Source organism: Artemia franciscana, chromosome 5 (assembly GCF_032884065.1).
Source record: "Artemia franciscana chromosome 5, ASM3288406v1, whole genome shotgun sequence".
NCBI classification, from domain to species: Eukaryota; Metazoa; Arthropoda; class Branchiopoda; order Anostraca; family Artemiidae; genus Artemia; species Artemia franciscana.
Window position 1 is genome coordinate 20,311,740 of NC_088867.1, and position 25,509 is coordinate 20,337,248.

Here is a 25,509-nt window from a genome sequence, read left to right on the forward strand (position 1 = left end):
CATGCCACATCTAGTATGCATTATATCCGGACACACCACGTGGAGGTGAGGTCAAATGTGTCTAAAAATTTGCTTCTAAATAATTCAGTATTGATGAATGTAGAAAAAGTATCCTCAATTTTCTATTTAAACAAGTTAAAACAAACGGTACCTTGGCTTTTAATGATTTGTCTGAGAGTTCAGAAATTCATCAGAATTTCTATGATACCGCTTTTTCATCATCCGTTGGTCGATAGTTTTCGCATATTTTTCATTTCTCAAATAGCATCTTGATTGCATGCCTTTTTTCCAGTAAGTTTACTATAATATAATTCGTCTTTTCGAAGTCCTTCCAGCGATCTAACTCTACTTAGCGAAACCGTAAGCTTGGCCAGGCGCGAAAAGTAAAATAAATATCTAATTAAACTTTTCTTCTTTTCTTCAACAATGTTTTTGATAGTGAATACCAGTTTTTAATTATTTTTTATACGTTATGAAAGTAATAAAAGGAAATTTTTTGTAACGTTTTTCTTATAAATTGATCCACCAAAAACTACTATCAATTTTCTAGAAATTTATTTCTGATTAAATCTTTTATTATCTAATTAATTTAATGAACAATGATTTTAACTATTACACGACAAAACATTAGACAAGATTTTTGAAGCGCCAAAGATCGCAATTTTCATCATTTATATTGCGCACATAATTGACTTCGGATTGTGTAATAATTTCTGAAGTCAGAAACTAAATAATAGAATAATGACGTATTTTTGAGATTCAAATATATCAGAATACTTTAATGTTAGGTAGAGCAAAGCTGTATACAAATTTTGAGCCAAATCGGATGAGAGAAAGGGGTCGAACTAATAAGCATCTCAAATTTTGGCGACCAATAAACAGGCTGGGAAAATAAATTGCCTTTTCTAAGTTGCCATTAAAAACAATTAAAGACATAGTCTAGTTGCCTTTTTCTAAAATTGAGGCAAATAATTGAAATTGTAAAGTGACCAAAGGTGACCTTTGGTCACCCTAATTGTTTGGATATAGCCTTAGTTATTACCGAAATTTAGCTCATTTTGACAGTTTCTACTATTTTAAAATTACTCAAATTTTGGCGACCAACAAATAGAGAGGAAAAACAAGTTAAGTAAAACGTGGCAAAAGATAAAAAAAGGTTTTGGCAATTGTGGAATTTTTCATCGACTGCCAGATTCATGATAGCAAAATTGTCATGTTGGTGAGTTTTCGGAATGGAAAAAATGTATAAATTTTCCTTCATAGTGTTTTTGATTAGAAATGAAAAGTTAGTTTTCTCCGGCCCGATAAATTGTACATAACAAATACTTACTGTTTAGGACTGTTAAAAATCTACCATTTTTATTTAATCATTCTCTTTACAGGTATGTGTTATGTTTAGATGAGTAAAACACGTAAAGTAGATTGATACATCAGCTAGTGAAAACCCTTGTTTTTACTAATGATTGATTAACAGGGAAAAATATCATCCTCTCTCTAAAAATGAAGTTACCAAAAAAGAGACAAAGAGTGGCGTTAAAAAGCTAATGAAGTTAGAAGCTTTTGCAGCTCACAAAGCAGTCTGTTATCAAAATAGGTTTAAGTGGCATCTATTACGGATACTTTTTCGAGTGCTCATGTCTAGATCTAATTTCTTTTCTTTTTTTTTTAATATAAAACTGGAAACCAGTTTTGTTTCGTATGGTGATCCAGAGTTGACGTCTTATGCTAATCAGTTTAAATATGGTCTACTTACATGTTCTTATAATAACAAATTTTATTCTCAGATTTTTTGAAACAAGCAGATGAGGAATTTGCAGCAAATGAAAAACCCTCCATAATTGGATATTTGGAATGCTTGAAAGCTCTTTTCAAATTGAAAGTCCCAAGTGCCACAATACCACAGGAATTACATTACAAAGTAGGTAATATAATAAAAAGAACTATGTCCGAAGTATTTGGGCTACGGTAAGGGCAACCTGCTGCTTTTTAGAAGCCATTGGCGCGCTGGTCAACCAGCTGAACTAAGTTTTTCCCATCCTTTTGGTACTTGTGTTGTCCGTGCATGACAACTATGAACATTCCAATAGAGGGGGACAAATAAAATCGAAAAGAAGCTTCATCCTGTCCATACAGACACAATGCATTAGCTAGTTAGGTTGTAAACTACTGAAATTGTAAATTACTTTGGTAAATTACTTTGGTAAAATTTGTATTGGTACATTACTAAAATTGTAGAAACTTGGGAGAGAGCTCATTCGATTAAAAATTGAAAGCTTTACCGCCCTTTCTAAGGGCTTACAGTAATTGAACGGCTTTGATATCATCCTCGTTCCTTTTGTCCTCAGTCACTTGCCATAAATCCCCTCCCCCCCTTCGTAGTAGGCTATAATTGCCAAGTAGCCATTTTGCTCGAAATAGCGTGAATAATCCTCATGGATGACATAACCCATGCAGCCTCAGGGACAAGGACCCTAAATATGCAAATCCCATTACTAACTGATATGCTTAATGGTGGAAACAAATGTCCTCGTGTTTGTAATTGGCTGTCCGATCGGCTTGAAACTTCCAGTGTTAGTCCCTGACCTGAGGGGAACTCAAGTTTCTGATAGAGGGGAAGGGGCTAAAGGAGCCAATAAAAGGTCGAATATTTTTTGTCTCTGATCAGTTTGTTTACATGTGCAAATCCCTGGGTCAAGGAGCTTTGATGTACAAAACGTTTTAAGGTGGGGGCACAGATTCTCGGAAATGGAGCCCAAATAGGGCAAAAAACTTTTCTTTCCCTGATCGGTTTGAAAGTTATTTCTTTAATTCCTTCAGCCAAGGCCAACCCGATGCCAAAAATAAGCTAGAGGAGAATATTAGTTTGCCTGAAAACGGGGTTAGAAAAGAGACTAAAAACTTTTTTTTTCGAAAGTCGGGGAACTTGTATGTGTAACCTCCGGTTAATGGTACCCTAATGTACCAGAAAAGTAATGAAGATAAATATGCTTTTGGAGGTAGAGAGAACTCCAATTTTAGAAAGAATAGAAAGGTTTAGGAGTGCCGTTTAGGATAAAGGGTAAAAAAATTAGTGCACATCCAGGATGCAGTAGGGAGGTGGGTAGGATTTGTTCAAATTTAATTGTAAGGAGCCAGTTAATGAATATGAGAGATATTAGGGTACAGAAGGAGATTTAGGAAAAAGGCGATATCTGTGATGCACTGTGCACCAGAAGGGGGATTTCAGAAAATAGATAAACTAGAAAGGGTACTAGAAAGGCTATTAGAAAGGGCAGCTTGGATTTTATAAGAAATGTTTGGTTGAATAGATCTAGGAAGTTTTCGTTAAGAAGCTGTAAGCTAGTGAATTTGGTTAGGTTTGAAATCGTATTGTGAAAATATCACGAGTGCAGCTACTTAAGTCAGCTTATTTAGAAGCTTTTAGACATGAGCCTCCTAGTTCATAGCCATACCAATATATCAATCAATATTTATTAATTCAAGTTAAAAATATACATAAACAATATTACGCCCCAACAGAGAGCAGAGCTCGTAAGGCTGGGGCAGTACAAATGGATAGAAAAAAAAACACAACGTCTCGTCATACTAATAATTCCAAAAAGAAAAAAAAGCTAAAAAAAAAGAACAACAACAAAAAACATACAAGGTAGGAGATGACAGAGGAGGCCATCCCAGTGCGAAAACACCACAACAAAATACATACTAAAATCTATTATTAATCAATCCCGACATCCAGGCAAAGAACTATTTCAGAAATATGTGTTTTCAAAGAAAATCGACTCGTGAATCTTCGGGACATTTGGGACCAGGTAAAGAGGATTTTACAAGGTTTTGGAGGGACAGGAGAATCATGGACTAATTAATTAGGTATAGATAATGAGATTGCAAAGACAATATAAAGTATTTGAGGAGATTAATAGGTTCAGGTTTGGCAACATGGAAAAGCCATTTCTGATTCCCTGTGGCTCTCCACCGTGGTAAAATAGGATGGGCGAACAGGTATTTTTTAGGTAAATTTTAGGGAAGGATGAGTTAATGTATCTTGTTGACTTGATGGTGAATATTTTGCTATCTGGGGTAAGAAGAAAATGCTTATGGAAGAGGTGAGGGTAGGATGGTCATCACTTTTGCCCTAGATGTGGAGGTATGGAAGAGAGTGTGGATAATATGATATAGCCATTTGAAGAATTGATTGAATTGTAAAGGAAGTGTATGGAGAGGGTAGGTTTTCTGACAGGTGAAGGATGAGTGTAGTTAGTGATGGATATAAGGGCGATAGCAATGGAGCACATAAATAGATTTTTGTAATTTATGTAATGTTTTTATTTTGTATAGTGTGGATTACTTAGAATTTTTTAATTTGTATTTGCTTAGTCTTTTAGAGTCATAAAAATATGTTTATCCATACTATTATCCGCTGAAGCTCCAGACAATAGCTGAGGCCTGCTTTGGCTGCAAAGGAATAAAATATCTCAAGAATTGGCCCATTTTGCTCATCATTAGCAAGATTATAGACTTGAAAAATATAAGAATTGTTTTTTTTTAGTCTTTATAGACCTATCTCTAGTGATCAAAGTTCTTTTCTTAAAGCAGTTCAGTGAAACTGTCGTTTTGCTTTAACGAAAGCTCATGGTAATGACAAACTAAAGGGATGATCAAAATTCTGACCTTCTCTAGACAAAGCTTAAAGGTTCTTTGATTTCTTGTTATAATAATAATAATAATTTATTTGAACCCTCTATACATACAAAAATTCACTTAGAAGAGTATGGAAAAGAAATAATTTCTTAGAGGAGTTGTATGAATTTGATCGAAATCAACCAAATCATTTAATGTTTAAATCGAGGGGTATTGGAAACTGATCAAGAAACCTAAGGGCTTTGACAAGGGTCTCATGGAAATTAAAAACTGATGCCACTGCCATGGATCCCCTACCACTTATAGTGCAATGTTACGTGGGAGAAATAGAAAAAAGGATAACTTATATTTTAATTAAGTCTCTCAAAGGTATACAGATTGTTTGGTTTTAGCTTATTTCTAGTGATGATGAAATAATTAGGGTTAAGCGAGTATGAAAAAAAGTCCGTTTAAAAAATATAACGAGGCATGCTTATTATGTCCTTTTGACAAAGTGGCTCTTTTGTCTTTAACTCGGCTAATATTTTGTTTTTGTTATTATAATTAACTTCATGATTATTCTGGCTAATGTTTGACCTCGCTGTTTTTTTTTCTTTCTCAGAGACATGCTTTATGTTCTTCTTCTCTTCTTGTTGTTCTCGCAGTAGACCCTTATGTGTTTCTGCCTCTGCTGGTATCGGAAATTCAGGTGCTACTTGGAAATTTGTTGAATCGTTAATTCCCACGACTCAGGGCGGACTCACCAACCTTCATGTTCCCTTTACGCTTACCAGTTTACCAACTTATTGATTGGCTGCGACGCTTTCCAGTAAATGTACTAATCTTTGATTATTTAACTCAAAATACTAGTAATAAAGCCACGGACTAACTTCGAAAAGGATTTTTTCAAGTATATTTTTAAAATATAATCCATCGGGGTTACTTCCATTTGCTTTTGTGGAAAAACAATTTATTTTGCTTTACTGGAAAAACAACTAAAACCTGAATTTTGTTCAAATTTGATTATTGTTTTAGATTGTCGTTTGATTATTTTCGGTACTTCTTTTTTACTTCTTTAAAATATTAGTTTTATTAATTTATGGTATAGGTAGAACGTATTTACTTAAAATTTTTCTGGGTCTTTTTTTATGTATATTCCTGCACTTTATCATTAAATTATCTTTTAGGTTGTTTTTCGCTTGGGCTGTGTCATTAAATATGTAAATTCTGCCCTTCCTTCTGCCTTAGAGACCTTGGATGCCTTCTTAGTGCAAAATTTAAGCATTTTACGGGATATTAAGGATGAGATTGAACCTACTTTAGTAAGTTTTGCTTTCTATTTTTGTTGATTTTTGCGATTTTTGATCACCTTCCTTCTTTTTGTTCTACCCTTTAAAAAGCCCTGTTTTCCGAATCATTTGGGACACAGATATAGAGCTTCTAAACATGTATAGGGGTAGTCATAAATTGCTGATCCCCAAAAGCTGAGACTCACCCTAAATAGCTTTTATAAGACCCTTTGTTTATTTTTAATGCTTTTTGTCTTCTTCCACTCTTTCTTCTCCTTTGTTATAAGTAAACAGTAGCAAATTGTATCAGTATCAGTAGCAGTATCGGTAGGTATCAGTAGCAAATTGTATCACTCGCGAAAATTTAGGGTGGGGGGAGTGCATTTTTTTAGAATCTAAAGGGTGGACAAATTCGTCTTTTTTTCAGTTCTTGCAATGAAAATTCTAAAATCAGTTCTTTTCAATTGAAATACCCTCAAAAAGGCATTTTTTAAAATCGAGAAAGGGGAAAAATCTGGTTTCCTCCAATTGAAGCCACTGGAATCAACTACTAATGTACTTTATTGTAGACGGTCAGTGCTTGCTTTTTCGAAAGCTTGATTATGATTCAGCCCTAGATGTTCTACTTTAGAAAGTTACTTTGCATTGATCAGGTTTTCAACTGTCAAAATAATGGAAGTAAAATCACGAATAAGAGATGCTATGAAGTTCTATTTTTGGAATGGCTTTCACAAGTAAACATTAACCAAGTTTCATATCTTGCCAAAAAATGCCACAAAACAAACAGTGTAATAAAGCACAAATTTTGAAATGAACAACAATAAAGGACGGTCAATTAAAATCAATACTGATAAACTACAAATTACATAAAAACCTTAATGAATATAAAAGCCCAGTCAAATATAAAATCAAACGAAAAAAAATGCTAAATGTATAAGATTAGTTAGCAAAGTAGTAAATTTATGTAACAAGTGTATTTAAATCAAAAACAAGGAACAGTTGTAAAAGACAAAAAATCAATTCAGTAAAAGTAAAATCATAATTTTATTATTGTGTAATCCCTTCACTTTTTAGAAAAAAATTGTTGATGCTCAGAAATCAGCTGCATATTTGATTTTGCTTCAAATTTCTAGCATATTTTGTTTCTTTCCGTTAGGAACTCAGTGACTCGAGCGCGGTGGGACACTACCATATATATTCTTGGACTGTATCATTAGAACTATTTACGGGAGATTTCTAATAAATTCCCAGATATTTATCACGTTTTGCGATGTTAACACCGGCTAGAACTGGTAAAACTCCAGGGTCAGCATTTATTAGCAGAAAAGTTTTGAAAATATTGTCGTTTTAGCACTCTTTCTCTAGGTCACTACTGAAATTTTAAAGTTTTTTCGATAAATTAGAGAAATAAGGGATAGAATCTCAAGAAGATTCGTGATAAATAAATGAAAAACCATCGCTAGTTACGATTACTAATTTTTTAGACAGAGGGGAAGGTAAGTTTTTCAGCACATGGATGTGACATCGGCCCCCCCCTTAATAATGCAAGGCAACACTCTATACCCTGTCAGAGCCGTATCCAGGATTTTTTTTTTGGGGGGGGGGTGTATACAAAAAAATAAATTCAATGAAAACGCGCCAAAAATGTGCCTTTATGCTATTTTTATTAGATTTTTACGAGTAGGATAAACATTTTGGGGGAGGGGGTGCAAGACGCATAACCCCTCCCCTGAATACGGTATTGTACTCAATATTCGATATTGTCTTGTTATCAGCTTTGGAACTCTTGATTATTTTTTTAAGAAACCAAATGATTTTGGAGTAAGAAAAAAACAAGTAATTGTAAGTCTAGATTAGAAAATTAGCAGTCATAAATAACTATTTATTTTTGTACTGACTTAGCATGGAATCAGTGTGTTTTACTCATACATAATTTAATAAGCTCAGTAATAATGCGTGAAAATTCAAATTTAATATTCCATTCAAACTCAGTCTTACACGAGAAAGACACTGACTCCCACATAGATCAATAAGTTCATGCAGATGCAAAGTAGTTTTTTTCATGTTGGTTAGCTTTGGTACTCAATTTGGTACTTTAAAAATAATTTGGTATTAGAAAAGACAAAAATGAACCCCCCCCCCTCCAGGTTGGCTTCCCATCTTATTTCTTACCCCTCTGTATTGTCCCATAAGTTATGAACAGGGTTGTCATTTCAGCCAAAAAAGTAAGTTTTATAATTTTGAAATTACGCATTCTAAATTCCAAATATTGCAAATAGTATGAAACTCAGCTAAGCTGACAGCATTACTTTGGTAAGTATTAAAATATAAATGTAATCTTTGTGATTAAACCGCTTGTATTTAGCAAAAAAAAAATAACAACAAGCGTAATGACAAATTTGCTGTTAGGTGATGCTAACCGTGTTCTAAGTTTTCTAACTTTAACAAGTGTTTGCAGAAGTTTTTGTTTTGGCTAGGCTAGTTCGCCAGCCATGATGTGAAACTTTTCCTTTACAAAATAAAACCACAATTTAATATGTTTTGTTGATCATAATAAAAAAGAACAACGGATGCACACTATTAAATCGCCCACTGTAGTAATTCAGTTGGGGCCACGCTACTTTTTTTTTGCAAAACTGCGATTCATAACCTGTATTCGACAACCTCTGTCAATTGCTTTGACCTGTTTTCCCATATATTATTTGGTTCTCAAGGCACTTAGAAGTCTCTGTTTTGGTCAAAATGCGTGGGTCATCCCCCTCTTTACTCGTAGAAATTGTTTGTAAATAGAGCTTAGATATAAAAATTATTTTACCATAACTTCAAAGGGTTACAAAATATACTTTGAACAAATAACCGGTCGGTGATAACTTAAAAAAAGCGTAAACTGTATTCTTTTTAATTTTTCCGTTTAACTGTGAAATCTGTTGTGAAACACCATGCCTTTTGATTGCCGTATTCGTCTTCTAAGGATCTTTGCTTTTGCCATTGAATATGGATTCTGGGGATGAATATTAGAACGCATTTATCTTCTTCTAGCTTAAGCAGCTTCTCCGATGTCAGGTGCCAGGAGAGTTTCAAGTACGCCCTATAAAATTCTGGACGTTTTCTTTTCTTTCTACGATTGGTATCTTAAAATGAGAATGAATCTTCTTTTTAAATTTGTATCTACTTTAATTGATGGATCTAATGAAAATGATGTCTGGATGGCTCAATTCCTTATTGACAATATACTAATAAGAAAAAACGTTTCAGGGGACTGAAGAAACCATAGCCAATCCGTACAGGGTAACCACTGATCATCTTGTGAAAATTGTTGCTGGCGATGTCCTTCCTCCTCTCAATCGTTCGAACACACGGCTGACCGCCACCAGTTGTCTACAGAGCCTCATTGGCTTTCAAGTGATTCCTCATGGTAACGTTAATTATTTCCTGTATAATAGATGCGACACTGTAGCGACACTGGGAATAATAAGTGTAGGAATCATTGCTCCTTCTATAAGCCGCTTACCTGCCCTAAAATAGGAATCTGCTTTAAGATTTTTCTTAGCGGTGTAGGTTTATCGGTTTATATTAAACCATATTATATTATATAAAACCGATGGTTTATATTAAACTATCGGTTCAAAAAGTTACACATGTGTAAAAAAGTTACATATCTATTGCGACCCCTTCCTTTGGCGGAAAACTATAAAATTATGCCATCAAAATCACACCGAAGGTTTATTGGTTTATATTAAACCATATTATATTAAATTAAACCAATGGTTTATATTAAACCATCGGTTTAAAAAGTTACACATGTGTAAAAAAAATGTATACATCTATTATGCCATAAAATTATGCCATCAAAATCACACCGAAGGTTAAAAAGTAGATTTTGATGGCCTAAAATAGGAATCTGTTTTAAGATTTTTTTTAAACAAAGAACCACCAGTCTGATCTTGATGGTAAAATTTTACAGCTTTCAGTCAAAGAAAAAGGTAGCAATTGAAGTGTAACTTTTTTTTCAAGCTGCCGCCCACTACACGGGAAGTCCTGAACCTGCTGATTTTTTAAATGGTAAATGTATGAAAAGTACATTGTTTAGTAAAAGATTTGTCAAATTTTTGGCCACAGCAACAATTAACAATATTTTGAAAATCTTGGAAGCTAAACCCTCTTGGATGAAGCATAAATTTATCCCAACAGGCTTAAACTTTATTGTCATATGGAATTTGCTCCTCTACTCTTTTAAAATTTAGAATTTTCACTTCCCTCGGAATTTGTCCCCTTATACTCTGCTCTGGCCATGAAGAGTCCATGCTCACAGATTCAGCACTACTATACTGGTATGAATTTTACATAATAATGAAATTCACATAAAAATATCAAGTATTTGAAAAATGCCCTCTATTGCAATTTAAGGAGTTTAGGCTCCATTTCCCGAATCTAAATTCCCTGGATCTCATTTTCCCGAATATCGGCCCTCTGAATCTGATCTCATCGAATCTCAGTCTTTTAAATTTTTCTCTCTGTCTTCAGTGGTGTCAATTTGCCAAATATTTAGGAGAGGGGGTTGCATTCCTCCAAATCTAGTGGGGTTAATTTTTATCAGTTTTTCAGTTAAAATACAAAAAAAAGGCATTTTCGAGGAAAATAAACCACCAAAAAAGGTATTTTCAAAATCTAGGGGGAGGGCAAAAAAGGATCTAGGGGGCAAAGGCTTTTCTCTATTTGAATGTTTGTCTCAATGTATCAAATTCCGTCAAAGTAAACAGTGTGGTGATGAGCTTTACATTAAAAAAGGTACCACAGTTGATGCTGGCAGTTTTTCTAGTGATTTCAAAGTGCTAATTACTAAAACTTTCGAGTTATACTCAAATCTTATAGTACAATCACTGCCATTGGAGTCAATGCTGGAAGGTATAGCACTGGATAGTGCCAGAGACTTGAAATCCCCCCTCTTCCTCTCCCTTAGGCAATAACTTGAGGGAAGGGGTGTCGGCCCCATAAATATCGAAATATTTGCAATTCCTCAGTGATATGTTATAATTTGCACGTACTTTGCTTGTTGCTTGCAAGAGACTGTATTTTGAATTTTCAACTTCCCCTCTCCACCCCCAGCGAAACAATCCCCGTGTAAGAACCTGGCTTTTTTATTCTAAATTCGCAAATTTAATTTTAAGTGTCAAGGTTGTCTAGCGAACTAAATGGTTGATTTGGGATTACTCAGGGATTCGGACGTCAAGAATTATTGGCCCTCTTGCTTCCTGGTTTTAGAAAAACTATGGACACTAGATGCTTGAATTATTTTTGGAGGGCGTGGAGGGGATCTCACCGAGGTCCCTCCATTCTCCCGATAAGAGTCGGAAGAATGGGATTTAGTTGAGTGAAATTCGGTGAAACGATATTTTAGTTTTCTTTGCTGAGGACGGCCCTTAGATATAGGGCTGAAATATTCAAATAGGTTTTGTTCGTTCACTGTCTTGGGAAAAAAAGTCCTTATTATTCTCTCTTCTGTATTTCTATTTTGTTCTTACTTTTCGGGGGATGGGATCAAATGCTCCGGAGTGCCTAATTCGCGCACACAATATGACAATCCTAGAAACTATATTGTTCAAATAATTTTTGAGCTTCTATTGAAATTTTTTGTCCTTGGGAGGGGAAAGTGATTCCCTTAATAAAAAAATACCTTGCGTGAGATATGGAAGAATGAAATTCAGTGAAATATATTAGGAGGATGAGATTCAGAGAAATAAAATTCGAGGAGAGGCTGTTCAGGGAATCGATACTACGATTCTCTGGACCAATCCCTAAAATATGCACTCTGACTCAGCATCAGATACCGTTTCACAGAGTCGACAAGAAATAAACTGATACAAGCTTTGCATTGTTAGAGAATCAGATTAAAAAAAAGTCCTTTCAAAGCATACCTCTTGCTCGAAATTTGCATACAAAATAATCAGGATGTCTCTTCACACGGTCATCCAAAAGGAAAGCTAGAATAATCAACCCCTTCTATCTTCAAGACTAAAAATGCGCAAAAATTGCAACATTCCGAAAAGTTTTTTCATATAAACAAACCCGTTTTTCAACATGACTCCTTGTTTCAATTTTTTTTTAACTGCCCCCCATCCCGAGATAATCCTGCTGGTGCCTTTGTCACTTGTTCCTTTTTATCCATCTCCCGTTGTCATGGATCTCTTCTCCGTCCCATGTTCACGCCCAGATCTCTTTATTCATCAATTTTAATCGGGCAAAATGTAAACCAGTCTTGAAATATAAAGGCTCTGTGGCAAATAAATTCTTAAGAGAAAAAAGGGAAAGGATAGTAGAAATAAAAATATTGTACTTCATCTCTGTATTTGACATTGATGACGTTAATTCGCAATTTATGGCATTAAGCCTTTGCTTAAAAGCGTGGGTAAACGAACGCTGTAGCTAACACCAAAAACAAGAAGAACAATAGGGAATTTTTTAAGACAGTGGGAAACAAATTAGAATGAATATTTGTCACAAATAGACCTATAAGATCAGCAGCGAAAAAAGCTAGGCTGGCATTAAAAACCTGTTTTTAAATCATTTTCTTTCATTTCATTGGATTGCCTCGTTTCATAACAATTTATTTTTCAGTCCTGGTTGAACTTCGCTGAGGTAAGGATGCTGGGACTGTTTTGAAAAATTGTTCATTTTAGTTTTATAGATTTTATTCTCTCGTAAGTTGTTTTTTCGTATTTGTATTGCTGAGGACGGCCCTTGGACATAGGGCCGAAATATTCATTCCAATTCTTTTCCCACTGTCTTAAAAAATTTCCTATTGTTCTTCTTGTTTTTGGTGTTTGTGATGGAAAGGCAGTGTGGTCTTCGTCGTTATTAACGCTGTAGCTGCGGGTGTCTATAATGTCGTTGCTGACGAACTACTATGATTGCATATCAAGATTCCAGTATCAAATGAATGAAATCCTTTAACGTCTAATTTTATCAAAAAATGCCTACTTATCGACTTCATCTACAAATCGTGTGTATGATTCATAGAATTACGTGGTATTGCCACAAAATATCTGATGCGTGAAATGAAGCGTGTATTTTTATACTACGTTCTTAACTACAGGGCACTAAAAGTGTAAAGAGGGTAGCAAAGCTCCAATATTTGCCCATCTATGAAATAGCACTAATGCGTGCAAACACAATACGCATAAATGCACTAACATGCTAAATAGAGTGAAAGACTAATGGCTGGGTGGCAGTTAAACTTGACGATTATGGACAAAACAGACACGGGCAAATGCATAGAATATCTATAAAAACTACGTATATATATATATATATATATATATATATATATATATAAATATATATATATATATATATATATATATATATATATATATATATATATATATAAATATATATATATATATATATATATATATATATATATATATATATATATATATAAATATATATATATATATATATATATATATATATATATATATATATATATATATATATATATATATATAAATTTTAAGAATAACTAGGTATATTAGTCAGTATGAGGCTATGGGCATTGACTTCTGATGGGACAGAATCTCTAGGACTGAATAGATATCTTTGAATATCTCAGACTAAAACGTAGGTGTTTCCATATGGTTTATTTAAGGATAGTTTTACTTGGTCTTTTTATGGCTTGAAAGAGCTCATAAGAAAGGATTGAAAGGAGCTAAGGCTCCTTTTATGTATCGTTATATTGTTATCGTTATATTATATATATCGTTTTATATATCTGACAATATAAAAAACATGGACAATTTCGGTTGAGGTAAAGTCCCAGAAGAGTCTAAAATAAGAAATATTTGTGTTGTTTTTTTTATAACACTTGGATAGCCTTAGCTATAGCTTTAGGATAGTTTTACTTGTTCTTTTTATACCCCCTTTCATCACGTGTGGCCAAGCGAAAAAGTAGGTCTTCTTCGAATGGGCTTGAAAGAGCTCATAAGGAAGAATTGAAAGGAGCTTGAACTTCATGAGATGGGGTGAATAGTGAAGGCTGGCTTGATTGGGACAGAGAAATAGAGGCTGAAGCTGTGCTGGCCACAAAGGGCTTGATCCTGGAATGAGCTGTTAGTAATTGCAGTAGCATCTAGATGTCTCGTGTTTTATCTGGATCCACTTTGCTGTAGAAAATTAACGTGTAGTAAATGTACCTTGAATCTCTAAATAATTAAAATGTTATCAAAAAATGTTCTTTGTTCTTTTACAATCTGAAACACAAACCTGTAGGCGTTATACGTTTTATATATCCGACACTGTAAAAACCATAGACAATTTTGGTTTGGGTAAAGGTCCCAGAAGAATCTAAAATACGAAGTATTTGTGTGTTTTTTTTACAGCATTCGAATAGCTTTAGTGTTATTAGGCAAACTAAGCAGATATAAATGACTGAGAACAACTTGAACGATGACACTATTGTTCAATGACAATAACAATTACGATACGAAAAAAAGTGTAGCTTAACGATTGAACAACAACGATAGCTTACGTGTTACCTAATCAGCAGAGCACACAACTTTGTCGTTTTTAAAGACCCAAGAAATAATTTTAGGCTTTTCACGTAACAAAGAGAACGTAATATTTGTGACTTATATTAGCTGTGTGATTTTGACAAGAAAGAGTAGAGTTGACTGTAATTAAAGATAATGATTAAACTCTAGGGGGAGGTGGAAACCTTTCTAAATTGGTGCAAATACTAACCGTGGTGATTTTGGGTTAAAGGAAAGTCATAAATTCAGCTAGTTTTTTTTCCATCGTTGCTTGTTTTGTTTTCTCGGAACATTTGTCTTTTTAGTTAACCTACTGCATTTACGTTTGTGTAGGGCCTTGAAGGCCTTTCTCAATCAATTCATCTATGTATTTATCATGTCAATCAATCAATCAATCAATTTATTAATACTAAAAGAAAAACTATTACAAAAGTAAAGCGGTTACTAGGCCCAAGAAGCTTTGCTTGTAATGGACCACAGAGAACAAGAATAAAACACTTTTATAAAATATATACAAAAAAACAAAAAAAAAAAAAACAAAAAAAAAACGCTGGAACAAGACAAGGACATTTAACAGATCGAAAATTTAGAAGGAGATTTAACATATAGCTGAAAATGGTTTTAAAAGAAGAGAAGTGACATACAAATTGGGATAGAATTAAAAAGAGAGACAAAAATTATTGAACTGGAAAGACCCGACGAAATAATGCCTTTTCAGAAAGAAAAAGAGGGACATCCGAAGGGATGGAGTTCCATAATAGAATTGAGTGATATACAGGAGACCTCTGGGCTGCTGTAGAGGATCGTTTTGGTAAAATAAATCGTCGAGAAGAATTACGTAAAGAAGAAAAGTACCTACCTGAGCCTGTCCGTGAGAAAAACTGCTGCAGGGTCGGTGGGAGAGTACCTAGAAAAGCAGAATGCGCTAAATAAAGAGTACTTTTACCTATAATATGATCCAGCGGAGCTATTCCAGTATCATTATAAAGATCAGAGGAAGGGTAAAGCCGAGGGAGAAGAAAAGTAGCCTTCGCTGCCCTATTTTGGGCTCTTTAAAGTGACAGAGAAGAGATTTATTAGTATTGCCCCAGACAGAGCAGCAATAAGAAAGGTAAGGATAAATAAAAGCACAGTAAAGAGAAACCATAATATCAGGAGGAAGAAATGAGTTAATCCGGTTCAACATTGAAGACTGGCGGAGGATTAAGGAACGGGTGTGAGTTATATGCGGTTTAAAAGAAAGAAAACAGTCAAGATACACACTCAGAAATTTCACCATAGTAGCTTGTGGTATAATATCATTCCCAAAAGTCAGGGTGATTGGCTCCTGTACGTCTCTCATACGGTAAGGGGTCCTAAAGTTGACAATGGTACTCTTTCGGCTGTTAAGAGCCATACCATTTGATCAGCACCAAGCCTTTACTTTATCAAGAATACCTTGAGCTATAGAAGTGACAGATGGCAGGTCCACCGCAGCAATGAAAAAGTTACTGTCATCAGCAAAAAGAACAGGGTGAACATGGGGATGAAGACCATCAACAAGATCATTAATGTAGATTAGAAATAAAAGTGGTCCAAGCACAGAGCCTTGTGGGACACCTTTCAATACAGGCAAAGTAGAGGAAGAAGTACGGTTAACCAAAACATACTGACATCTTTCTGAGAGGTAGGACCTAAACCATTCTAGTGGGACTCCATGCACTCCAAATAAGGATAGTTTAGACAGAAGAACATTGTGGTCAACCATATCAAAGGCCTTTGAAAAGTCAAGAAATAGACCTAAAACACACAAGCCCTTGTCCAGATTAACACGCACAAACTCTGTTGCATCAGTAAGTGCATGCAAGGTAGAGAATGAGGGACGAAAACCATACTGATGGTTAGTGATGAAAGAATTTCCAGCAGTCGAATTAGTACTAAATGCAAATGAAGAGAGTCGCCGATACACTACTTTTTCAAAAACCTTTGAGATGACGGGAAGAAGAGAAATAGGTCTGTAGTTTGAAATTAGAGGCGAATCACCTTTTTTGTGCAAAGGTACAACAGTAGCAACTTTAAATGAATGAGGGAAAATACCAGAAGAAAGAGAGAGGTTAGTTATGTGTGAAATCGAATGAGAAACAAACTGACTGATTTTTTTAAGGATATTATTACTCAAACCAAAACTACCAACTGAACGACTGATAGGAAGAATAATACTAGAAACCTCAGTAGTACTACATGGGGAAAGGAAAAAAGACTTCTCTGTCAAGGGAAAACAACTTACTCTACTCGGGGGTGGAATTAGAACTGAAGGAAGTATGGTGAAATAAGAATTGAAGGCACTCGCTAAGGATTTTTTGTCCACAACAGATCCATCAGCTTTTCTATAAAGACATGGGGAAGAATGTTTGAGTTTCTTGCGAGAGAGAGCTTCATTAATTACAGTCCAAACCTTGCGCAAATTCCTCTTACACTCATTAATTCGACGCGAAAAATGCAGCTTTTTTGCTAAACGAACTGAAGAAGTGAGCACATTTTTGTAATGTTTATACTTCAAAAGATCATCCTGTGTCTTACTTTTACATGCGACCTTGAACAAAGACGCCTTCATATGAGTTGCATTGATCAGACCTCTAGACATTCATGGGCATTTGGGTGTAAAATTCCTTGGCTTATTTCTAAGAGGAAAATGCTTATCCAACAGAGTTCCCATACGACACAAAAATAATCTAGTTGCACAATCAGCATCATTAGCTTCAAGAACACTAGACCAATCATTACTCTGAAGACCATGTATTAAATTAGAAATTTCTTTATCTGTAAAAGTTCTAAAAGAAGACTTGCCTTTCTCATCCACAGTAATCTCTGTTTTAGGCACAGATAGTGATAGATAAATAGGAAAGTGATCAGAAAGATCAGTGAAAACAAGACCAGAAGAGAACTTCAAATTAGGAGAATGAGTAAAAGTATTATCTATTAAAGTGGCAGAATTTCTTGAAGGGTCAACGCGAGAAGGAAAAAAAAATTGAAGGAAGTAGCACTGAAGAAGAAAATACATCAAAAAGATAGTCACATTCATCATTTGATCCAACATTTAACATATTGCAATTAAAGTCTCCCAAAACACAAATCCGTTTTTTAGAGAAAGTCCCCACGCCAGAAAGCTGATCAAGCAAATCACAGAACAGATGTGTTGGAAAAGGAGGGGGCTTATAAAACAAACAAACAGTATCACATGCTAACTGGCTTTTCAGATCAATGACAAGAGAATAAATTGTCCTACTATTAGACACCACTGATGTAAACAAGGATTCAAGGTCAGATCTTCTACAAAATTCAATATTAGGTTTTATAAACAAAGAAATACCTCTTGAACACTTTGTTACCATTCTAGGGACATGAATAGCAATATAACCATCCATATCGTAAGCTGTAAAATTATCACTATCAGATAACCATATTTCTGTCAAGCCTATGACATCAAAAGGGCAAGAATTATTAGACCACAAATACGATTTAAGACTGTCCCACTTATCTCTTATTCCACGCACATTCAAACAAAATACATTAAAGCAACTATTTGAAGAGAGTGAGGGCATAATGTTATCACAATAATCAATGGTGGTGTGATAATTGCAGCTAGAACTAACCATAGATTCAAGAAGAGGGTCAAAAGTGTGTGCCTCTTGTCTACCAGCACTACTTGGTCGATCAAATATAACTGAATTAAGAATAGAAGAATTCAAAAGAAAGGAGAAATCACCCATATATACTACACGTGACAGATGTATACAATAACTTGACAAGTGAACACAATAACCATACAAACAGGCTGAAGAAAGAGAGGGTGGATTGAAAGGTAAAACATATAGGCAACAATGGAGAAAACAACTGCAAGAACAAAAAACAATAGTAAAATACTAGGTTCAAAGGGAATAAAAATAATAACAAACAAGTACAGGGACAAAGGCAAAAAAAAAAAAAAAAAAAGGCACAACAATAAAGGAACAACAGGAGGAAAGAGGTATCAACGGTTTTTGCAATCCACTTAAATGAATAATGTAAAACGACATACATGCAAACATTATGCAACATAAATGCAACATTATGCAAACATAAGAAAAACTATTAGATCATAAAAAAACTTACAAAACAGAGCTGAAAAAAAAGAAATGGTTTACTTCAGTCCTGGGAGGGGCTTGGGATGACTTGGATGAGCTGTAGTTAACTGATAGAGAGCATCAACTTGAGATGCCTCTTTGACAGTAATCACTTTACCATCAGAAAGCTTAGTGAGTATTTCTCCTCCACTAGACCATGTAGACCTCTTCCCAAGCTTTGATTTAGTATAATTAAGTAGCTGAAGTCTAGACTTTGTGAGTGACTCAGAAATAAAGAAACTACTACCTTGCAAACATTTCTTTTCTCTAAGAACGAGCTGCGGCATTCTAGGACTACAAAATTCCACAACAAGTGGGCGAGGTTTCAAACCCGAGCCTTGTTTATCAATCCTTCTAGCAGAAATTATATAATTCTGGGTCACAGGAATACCAGGAAATCTAGCACTGCAAAATCCAAGGAATCTGCTTTCAGAAGCTTCTGGATAAGGGTCTTCTTTTAAACCAAATAGGACCAGCTGATTTGAGAGTTTCATTTGGTCAGACTGATCACCCAGACGATCAACATTGGATTGAATCGGTTTCAGAGAATTTTGCAGCTTTGACAAACCTGAGTCAAGCAATTTCAGGGATGATTCAAGCTTTGTCATCCTCAGGTCATATTGTTTGAGTGATTTTTCAACAAGCACATCAAAATCCATTTTCAGGCTAGTGTATACCTCTTGTTTGATGATTTCTATACTGTCGGCATCAAGAGCAGCAGTTTCATGACTAGGGGTAAGTTTTTTAACAAAGGCCACAACCAAAGGACCAACCTCAGAAGACAGTGCTTGACTTACAACTTCTGCCATTGTAGTTTTAAGAGTTTGATTATTCAATGAATCTGCAATCAGCTTCTGCTTGTTCTTTAGAGTGTTAATATGTGAGGTGAGCATAGCAATCTGCTCATTAATTTACGGCTAAGCAGAGATGTAGGCATCAAGCATCAAGCACAAAATAAAAAGACTGTACCTGGAGGGTCCCCAATTGCACCCCTGGGGTTGGGGCTGCTTGACTTGCCTGCCTTTCCGACTGGACTGGCTGGCAGGCTAAACCAGCTCTTCATACAATTCCGAATTTAATGGATAGATTAAAGATGCCACATATTCCACTTATATAAACAATAAAAAATCCCAGTGTATATCTTTAATTTTGAATTTTCCGCCTGAAAAAAGTCAAGACTTTTTTGTATTACAGGATTCACGGCACCTCTTTACGGGGTCCTAATTTGGGATGGTAAATTTATTCCTGGAAATTTTATCTATGTAAAATAGTTATTTTTGGAGTGAATAAGAAGTCATTATCTTGAATATTAACCTAAATTTCTGCCAAAGTTCGATGTGTCCACATTGCTTTTCTCATATTTCTTTTTTTATGCAAATCTTTCCAGGTATGGAAACACTAGTTGAAAATCTTGTGAGGCAAAATAGTTTGGAGGATTTGATTCTTGGTATACGCTTGTCTGGAACCTGCATATGTCATTTAGATAACTCTACTGATGCCGTCCAGAAATTTTTGGGAATTATTTTAATGGTAAGGATAGCTCACTTTTGAAGTTCTTTAAATTTTTTTTAATTTATTGTTAAGCTTTTATTTTGTATGTAAGTGTAGGGCACGTAAAGTTGGTTGTTATTTTTGTAAAGTGATGACGCAAGTACCACAGAGAGGAGATGGGTTGAAAATAGAACAAGGAAAAAAAGTAAAGATAGCTTGCTTATGATTCAAAGGAGATTCTTTCTCCTACTTTTTTATGTGTCCATCATTCATTTTTGTCTGCTTCCTTTTTTTCTTGTACTTTCCTTCTGTCTCATTCTTTCTCGACTTGCCCTCCTTTCCTTGTGTGCAAATGATTGTTCAAATGTATTTCTTGTGTATAAATTTATAGTTCGGCAGTAGGGTCGCAGCCTTTTAAGATATATGGCTAGTTTTATGATTTTCTCTATCGATACTGTTCGCTTTTTAAGCTTTTTTTTTGTTTCTGTAACTTCTCGTATTTCAATTTACAGTTAAGGTTCAAAAGTGAACCATTTCAACCATGTTCAACCATGTTCGACAGTGCTTCAGTAGCTGATAATGAATCTAAAAACTAAAGGAAGAAAAAATAAAGTGAAAATTCTTAGGAATAGCTGGAAAAGATATCACCCTCAGTATTATTATCCATAAAATAGGAATAACGGTGTAGACGTCGAAGCAATCCATAAATGCGCGCTGATTTTCCATCCTTTGCTTCGTACTTTAAACGCAATCATGGATTCAAAATCTAAGTAGCAGCTAGGGTTAACTTGAAGGTGAAATTTAGGAAGGATATTTAATCAGATAGTTATGGCATTGGCAGAATGTATGTTGACAACTTGAGAGAAACGTTCTAGGAACAGTTAGATAGCGGTTAAAATTCTATATTTTTATATACAAGATCCTATTTTGTATATGTATAATTGTGATCCTATTTTGTATAGTTCTGTATATATACAAGATTTTATAGAAACTGTTTGCGAAGAAGCTGAGGTTAGAAAAGCAGCTAGAACTATTGGGAAAAGAATTAGTGAAATTAAACTTAAAGTATCAACAATATACTAAATTACTAATGAGATTCTGAACTGTAAGATTCTAACAGTGAGATTCTAAATTAGGAATCAGATTTTGAACAATCTGAATATTATTTTTTTTTCTTCCCTTTTTCTAATATTTTTTCCCTTTAATTCCCTTCATGAGAAAGATGGTAAGAACGAGTGTAATAATTATAGACATTAATTTCAGTATGAAACAAATTACCTTGTTTTTAAGAGAGACCGTTTTGATTTGATTGTGATGTCTAGATCAATAATGGAAAAGCTTCTGAAGCATTGGGTTCCCTTTTGGTCCTGACTTTTGTAGAGTACTAACTTACCTGTCGTCCGATGCTCCCTCATTTAGATTCCCGCCAACGTGAAAAATTCCCCCTCGAGGAAACTTTCCCCTCCCCTACAATTACCCTTCATTGAGAAATTGATCCATAAATCGAAATCCCCAATGATGCCCTAAATCAGTCACCACGATTTTTTTTTTAAATTGTTGTTTTCGTTAACTTAGTTTAACTTCATTGCAGTTTAAAGAAATAAGCACAACTGAAAGGTCCATGTGATTAGGAGTAAATAGAACTAGATCCACGTTGAATGGGCAGCGTGAGGTGTTGCGGCAACCTTTGTTCGGGATCGCCGAGTAAAGTGTTGCGAGAACAACACTTTGGTTTCGTTTCCTTGTTTCGATTAAACGCTGAAATTATTAATCTGTAAAGATCTTAAAATAAATACTAGGTACACCAACTCGCAAAAGTTGCAAACTCCTCATTGCAACTAGCAAAAGTTGCAAACCCCTCGTTGCTGAAGATGATTGTAGTCTAACAGTCGACTATTACTTACAAGTCCCCTACATGTCCTTCCGCTTACACCAACTAGCAAAAGTTGCAAACCCCTCATTGCCGAAGATGATTATGAGCTAACAGCCGACTTTTGCTTAAAACTCCCCTAGCCTATATGTCTACAATTGGTATCAGCCTATTTTTGGTTTCAGTGTGTACCTTACTATTGAAGTTGTCAACCCCTTTAAACTTTCAAACTGATATGTCTCATGAAGGAATTTTCTACCAAAAATGGATGACATATACTTTGATCAGCTCATCAAGAGCTATAGACAGCCGTCGAAAAAAAATCTATCTGTCTTGGTTCAAAAGCTGACTTTTTTGCCGTAGGCCAAGTTTCCAACGTCATCACTTAGAAAGGAGCAAAGGATAAACCTCAATTTCTTTAGCAATGATAGAACTTTCAAAGTTTAAGAGGTATATCTGATACCATTTCTCTACCGCAATCCCAAGTGCGAAAAAACGAATGTTAAATTCAGCTGAAATCACGAATAGAAATTGGTAGAAGCAATAGATGACAGCACTTTCAGTCCCCACTTTTTATTTCTGTAAATTTTTCTGTTTATCACTCAAAGAAGACATATTGACTGTGGGGCCGGGTAACTGTCGCATATATTTAACACTTAGATTTTACTCCATCTTCAATTTGGAACTGGTGCCTGCCTGCTTGCCTGCTAGAACGGAGCTTTCCGCTCGAAAGCAGAAACTTGGTTTAATGAAACGAAAGCTTGACTGCAGAACTTCAGATAGTTCTCTCTGACATAGGCTATGAAACTCCAAGTCACTTTACACACTATAGGCTCTGGCTCAAGGACTAGCAAACACCATCCTTTTTGGCTCCAGGCAAGAGCTCTACGAAGCTTTCCAGAATACACCAAATGCACACTTTCTGTAAGAACCGCAGAGGTTAGACCCTTACCACTTTCTGGGAATACGCTGAAATCGGGGTTAAGAACCGCAGAGGTTAGACCCTTACCACTTTCTGGGAATACGCTGAAATCGGGGTGCTAGAAAAAAAAAAAAAAATACGACGAAACCAAAGTGTTGCTCTCGCAACACAACTAGGTGGAAAATTTTTAGCAATCTTTTGGAAAGGTTGATGGTGAACCGGATCAAATACCTTCTTTCTTCTTGTGGAATCTTCTTTCCGATTAAACGCAATTAATTATTCTTTTCCTTACTTTGACTTCTAGTTTTTTATTATGTTGTGTTATATGACAATTAAACATTGTTTTAATTTGACCTTGTGTAATTTGTTATTTTAACTTTCTTGTTATTTCTTACTATCAGTCTTTAGATCTGATAGGAAAAGGTTTTGAGAAATACTTAAATGAAGTGAAAATTTCTTGGGAGGAAGCAAAGAGTGATGAAATAAGAGGGAAGCAACAACAATAATAAAAAATGATAATAAGAAGAAAATAATGAATCAGAGGGAGGGGGGATGGAATCGGGGTGGTCTTGGATTGCTGAATGTAGTGATGAGTCAATAGGCGTCGACTGCAAATGCGTGTCATTAGTTTTTTTCCCCCCTTTATTCTCATACAGTATTTTCTTCCTTTTTTTTCAGGGCTTGAAAAGTGGTGAAACAAGTCATATTAGGTCATCGTTGCAAGCCTTATCTGCTTGTATTCCTGTACTCATGGACAAGAACGATGTGGATTTTAAAAACATATTTGAATGTATTTTTGTTGTATCTGGAAATTCCTACTGGCTTATTAAGGTTTGTTATTTTCAAAATGTAATAAGGTCATGAATTGGTTAGGAAAAGCTTTTCAGCTAACTAAAGAGTGTAGTATATAGAAATAGGAATTATTTACTGGATGACAAATTGAAATCATGGCAACAAAGTTGTGTTTAAAATGGAAGACGTATTTTTCGGGGAAATATTATTTTGAAACAGCTAGTTCTGTTGTTCTTTTTTGTTTACTTAATAATTGGGACATAACTCTAGATTTGCCTCGTTTTGTTTTCTTCGGCTTCTCTTTTAAAAAAGAACAAATTTAACAAATACTACAAATTTAGTAATAGTATTCATGGCTTATGTTTCCCAAAACATGTAAAATATTGCCCATTTCTGAAAACGTTACTTTTTCCATTGTTTGTGAACGGGTCGTTCCGATACCATATAATTTGATACCATACCTATGGTATCAGATTTTTCCGACTTTTGGTTAATTTTTTTCTTTTTATGAATAAAAGCGAATTTTGTGGTGAATATGCCAATCTTCTGATTATTCAGTGATATAATTATATCTGGCCTGTTATAACTTTAATCTTATGTAATGAAGCCCTTAATTTGTAATTTTGGTTGAAGTATTCGGGTATATCTCCTTGACACAATTATAAGAATTAGCCTGAGGTGCATTTTGATGGGTAGTTTTTTTTCTTATTTTAAACGTTTGAGAAAAAACTATACCACAAGCGCGACGATACGAAGACAAAAGCATACTAAAATAATTGGCCCCTAGAATTATTTATGATATCTCGATCCTGCTGGAATTTGGTCAATTTCAGGGGAGATGATATCCCCTTTTTCATCCATTACTTATGCTGCTGAAAAGGACACCAATACTTGTCAACATAACAGTCACATGCAAAATATTTCACTACGGAACTGTCCTTTCAAAGTAACCAACTTCTTTCACCCTGCTATGTGTAGTGTCTTGGAGTGTAGCTAAAACTGTAATTTATCTTGTTTTAAAGTAGTTTTTGACACCTTACTGGGTGTTTTTTTTTTGTATGGTACAAACAAAGGACCGTAAGGTAGGACTATGTCAGAAAGACATGTAAAATATTTGTAAAGCTTATGAATTGAAACATGTGATGAACTTGAGGGATTGGCAAATGTTTCAGAAATGTGTAAAATTTTGGTAAATACTCAAATTTAGTTTGAACAATCACTGCTTATGAATTAACATGCATAGTACGCATACTTGAGGGTAGAAATTTTGCTTAAATTCTTGGAATAAGAAGAGAATCTTTTAGCGGTAATTTATTATTTATTGTTAACATCCTGTTTTCTTTTTTAATGTTTCAGTGTTCAGTCCTTGAAGTTATTAAGAACTGTAATTTCACAAAGATTTTCTTCCGAACAAACAGTTGTGGTATTCAAGAAAATGTGCTGTCCATTTTTGTTGACTATCTCTCTTCTGAAGATGTTCGGCTTAGAACAGAAGCATCGAAGGCCCTTGTACAGTAGGTTCAAGTTTTCTTACCTTTTTTCATGTGATGGGTTAAAATACTCAAACTCTTCAGCAATGAAGCTGCTTCATCATAAGATTATTAAATGCGCCTGATATACTAATTTTATTACTCTGAAGGCTACTATTTCTGATTTAGTTATTATTAGTTTGTTATATACCTTATATTACACAATCAATGCCTTTCCATGCGTCAAAAATTCCTGAATCAAACAGTTCGTGGTAACGAACTGTAGTAAGGAGCGACCCGGCTCAATAGTAACCAAAACTCTAAAAAAATGGAATTTTGATACCAATAGCTACATCAAAAGAATCGCATTTTAATGCTGGTTTTAAATA

General features: G+C 34.8%; 1 protein-coding gene across 3 annotated transcripts in view; it reads left to right on the forward strand.

Annotated features, from left to right (window-relative positions):
* Nucleotides 1–25,509, forward strand: part of LOC136027081 (huntingtin-like) — a 187,663-nt gene that overhangs the window by 20,334 nt on the left and 141,820 nt on the right. For all 3 annotated transcript variants that reach the window (XR_010617489.1, XM_065704020.1, XM_065704021.1), the window contains exons 5-10: nt 1,785–1,918; nt 5,805–5,939; nt 9,162–9,321; nt 19,964–20,106; nt 23,538–23,690; nt 25,008–25,165. Coding sequence is in view for 2 of the 3 variants with exons in the window: in XM_065704020.1 (XP_065560092.1) it covers nt 1,785–1,918; nt 5,805–5,939; nt 9,162–9,321; nt 19,964–20,106; nt 23,538–23,690; nt 25,008–25,165 (883 nt within the window). In the remaining variant the exon portion in view is untranslated. The remainder of the gene's footprint in view (nt 1–1,784; nt 1,919–5,804; nt 5,940–9,161; nt 9,322–19,963; nt 20,107–23,537; nt 23,691–25,007; nt 25,166–25,509) is intronic.